This window comes from Mizuhopecten yessoensis, unplaced genomic scaffold, assembly GCF_002113885.1.
Source record: "Mizuhopecten yessoensis strain PY_sf001 unplaced genomic scaffold, ASM211388v2 scaffold716261, whole genome shotgun sequence".
Classification (NCBI taxonomy): domain Eukaryota; kingdom Metazoa; phylum Mollusca; class Bivalvia; order Pectinida; family Pectinidae; genus Mizuhopecten; species Mizuhopecten yessoensis.
Window position 1 is genome coordinate 312,115 of NW_018480028.1, and position 4,294 is coordinate 316,408.

At 35.8% G+C, this 4,294-nt stretch overlaps 1 protein-coding gene across 1 annotated transcript in view; it reads right to left on the reverse strand.

The window, feature by feature from the left end:
• LOC110442412 (aspartate aminotransferase-like) overlaps window positions 1–4,294 on the reverse strand; it is a 37,399-nt gene that overhangs the window by 31,215 nt on the left and 1,890 nt on the right. Inside the window, exon 2 of the mRNA XM_021486008.1 lies at window positions 1,064–1,198. Within this exon, the coding sequence (XP_021341683.1) occupies window positions 1,064–1,198 (135 nt within the window). The remainder of the gene's footprint in view (window positions 1–1,063; window positions 1,199–4,294) is intronic.

Below are 4,294 nucleotides of genomic sequence, written 5' to 3' on the forward strand. Positions count from 1 at the left end.
TCCCCCAGAAATGTAAGGGTACCAGGATCTACTTCCCCCAGAAATGTAAGGGTATCAGGATCTACATCCCCAAGAAATGTAAGGGTACCAGGATCTACATCCCCCAGAAATGGTAGGGTACCAGGATCTACTTCCCCCAGAAATGTAAGGGTACCAGGATCTACTTCGCCCAGGATCTACTTCCCCCAGAAATGTAAGGGTACCAGGATCTACTTCCCCCAGAAATGTAAGGGTATCAGGATCTATCCCCCAGAAATGTAAGGGTACCAGGATCTAATTCCCCCAGAAATGAAAGGGTACCAGGATCTACATCCCCCAGAAATGTAAGGGAACCAGGATCTACATCCCCCAGAAATGTAAGGGTACCAGGATCTACATTCCCCAGAAATGGTAGGGTACCAGGATCTACTTCCCCCAGAAATGTAAGGGTACCAGGATCTACTTCACCTTCACCCAGAAATGTAAGGGTACCAGGATCTACATTCCCCAGAAATGGTAGGGTACCAGGATCTACTTCCCCCAGAAATGTAAGGGTATCAGGATCTACTTCCCCCAGAAATGTAAGGGTACTAGGATCTACTTCCCCAGAAATGTAAGGGTACCAGCTGCAATTTTCTGTCTAAGTTGGTTGAAAACTAGAAAATACTTTTAAAATATGAATGTCCCTCCTGCCTTGAAAACTTATCTCTTTTTCATCAAGCTTCTATAAATAGTAACAGTAACCTAGACATTGGCCTTGCAGGAGTAATATCACTAAATTGGCTGACAAAAGTTTTATAAATAGTAATGTTGGCCTTGTTACCCTGAAATCGAGCTAATTCATGACAGATCAGAATGAATATAGGTAACACTTAATACCTCCCCTCATAAAATGGGTGATGGGAGAGGGAGGAGGGGAGGGGAGGGGAGGGGAGGGGAGGGGTGCATAAAATATGTTTTCATGAAAGTCAGAGTATACAAGTGTAGGCGTTGCAGAGATGGATCTTGGATAAACCCTGCTCAATTTTAATTAATTTTTCGAGAGGAATGACCAATTAGTTCATGCATACCTCCTGGTACTTACCTCCATTGAATATTTGAAGGAGAAGAAATATAAGCTCCTTACTACCCGGCCCCACAATAATGTCGTTGGGGTCAATGTCAAGGTCATCAAACTTGCTATGGAATTTGCTGATGTTTTCTCGCAACTCAAACAATCCTAAGAATGAAAACAAAAACAGTTGATTAAACATTGAAGCATCTAGGACAGTTTTGATTTTAGAAATTTCTTCTCTTATTTCCATGTGTGTAAGATAGAGCTGTCAAGGGCAAGAAAGGGGTGTAGGAAAATTCTATCTTACACCCCATTTCACGTGACGTGACGTCACAATGCCTCAACAATCCCGTCACGTCACAAATTCCGTTGTCGCAATGCAATGCGGAAAAGGTGACATGATGAAATTGAAACCTTTTACGATATATTTACCGTACATATTAGAAAGATGAGATTAATTTTTCTGCTCAAACTCTGTTTGCATTTATGGGGCACGCTTTATCTGGCTGTATGATTTGTTTTCATCTAAAAGGCTCAGGGGAAGAATTAATATTTTCAAAATGGTAGCCAGTTCACACGCATTTTCATGCTTTCTAAAGCTTAATCTGGGAATGAGGGAAAAATACTCTTTCATGCCCAAGGGTGTAGGATAGGGAAATTCCACCCTCAAGATCTATAAATTTTGCAAAAGCCTCGACAAAGCCTCGGGTTTTACCAAATTTGAAAACCCCTCGGGTGGAATTTCCCTATCCTAAACTTCTGGGCATGAAAGATTCTTTAATTATTTTAGGAACAAGACGTGTGTAGGCTAAAGTCTGTTGTCCAATCCTTTTGTCATTGCATAATTCTATTCCCAATAGAATTTGTCAAAAATGAAACTGAGATCTCTTTATGAATGATGTGAAATCTCTCATTTTCATGGTTTTATTCAAAGGTCAACGAGGTTATTCTCTGTTTGAGTGGGTACTCATGTACCCATAAAATGGTGTTTTGTCAGGAAAACATGAAATTTGGGCCCAATGAAAATATCTCACCTAAGTACACACTGTAGCAGCAGTTTTATTACCATTATCTTATTACCCATCCCGGCCCCATTTTAACATCCATTGAGGGGTGGAATGAGTAAACATGCTACCTGTCCCACTAACTGCCTACATTATTATCAGCGGTTTACAGTCGAGACACCGGTCTTTTGCAAACTTTCCTTGACAAAAAAAACAGATGTTTTTTCAATTTTTCAATTCCTGTTTGTGTTCAAAACAAACTTAGCCTTTATACAAACTTAGCCTTATACAAACTCAGCTTTTATACAAACTTAGCCTTTATACAAACTCAGCTTTTATACAAACTTAGCCTTTATACAAACTTAGCCTTTATACAAACTCAGCTTTTATACAAACTTAGCCTTTATACAAACTTAGCCTTTGTATATACAAACTCAGCTTTTATATAAACTAAGTCTTTATACAAACTTAGCCTTTATACAAACTTAGCTTTTATACAAACTTAGCCTTTATACAAACTTAGCCTTTATACAAACTTAGCCTTTATACAAACTTAGCCTTTATACAAACTTAGCCTTTATACAAACTTAGCCTTTATACAAACTTAGCCTTTATACAAACTTAGCCTTTATACAAACTTAGCCTTTATACAAACTTAGCCTTTATACAAACTTAGCCTTTATACAAACTTAGCCTTTATACAAACTTAGCCTTTATACAAACTTAGCCTTTATACAAACTTAGCCTTTATACAAACTTAGCCTTTATACAAACTTAGCCTTTATACAAACTTAGCCTTTGTATATACAAACTCAGCTTTTATATAAACTAAGTCTTTATACAAACTTAGCCTTTATACAAACTTAGCTTTTATACAAACTTAGCCTTTATACAAACTTAGCCTTTATACAAACTCAGCTTTTATACAAACTTAGCCTTTATACAAACTTAGCCTTTGTATATACAAACTCAGCTTTTATATAAACTAAGTCTTTATACAAACTTAGCCTTTATACAAACTTAGCTTTTATACAAACTTAGCCTTTATACAAACTTAGCCTTTATACAAACTTAGCCTTTATACAAACTTAGCCTTTATACAAACTTAGCCTTTATACAAACTAAGCCTTAATACAAACTCAGCCTTTATACAAACTTAGCCTTTATACAAACTTAGCCTTTATATCAAATTCTTTAATCATAAATGTTACCAAGCTTTATGTTCAAGCAACAAAAGAACAATCTACAGAGAATGAAAAGAAAAAGCACACCTTTTGAGAAAATGTCCAGCTCAAATTATATGATGAGGTCATTTAAGTACATAGATATTGACATTTGTGCATGCTATCTTGTAAATGACTATGCATACAAGCTACAGGACATGGAGCTGTGTGTCACATACACATGGAGTGTTTCACTCGCATCACGATAACAAAGCACGCTAGATCTCATGTTTACCCTACATTACCTGCAGCCGTTAACCAATATAGACAACGACCCTATAATATATTAATATCATGTTCTGATGTCCAATTTGCTTCATATTAACATTTAAATGTCTTCATTAAATTATATAAATACATTATATTCACCCTTTATTATATTTTTGCATTGAATAATGTACTCAGGGCATTTAAATGGTAAAATGATAAAGTGAGGCATACAAATATATACCCAGTGTCTTACAGAATGGCTTCCCCCGGACTCTTATAAATAATTTACAATTCAAAATGAATAAAGCATTATGATAATTTTTGGGCCCCGTCAGTCAATTTACATCCCCGTACTTACACTGCTGCTGAACTGACTGAATTAAGCAAAAATATGTTGCCCATTAATCCACATATAGCAATGCTTAAATACTATTAAGAAGGTGTTTTTTGAAACAAATGGACATCTTTAAACCAAACATATTCTTCTTTGATGCTTTAAATGCAACTCTGAATATGTTGTTTGAAAATGAAAAAAAAAACAATAACACTTTCTGTGGCTAATGCTAATTTATTTAATTGACCCTGCAACATTGATTTTTTACATATGACCTCTAAAATACAAACAGACCAAAAATTGTGTTCAATAGTTATCCACTTTTCTTTTGAAATTGTTTTCAGAAGAACTTTCATAGAATTTAATTACATTGTAAAAAGATATACCTTGTAGGTAATACAAGAACAGTGAGCTTGACCTTTTGTCATCTGACTTCTAAAAGCAGAATCAGAACTTCTATTACAAAACCTGTTGTTTGATCTGGGGGGGG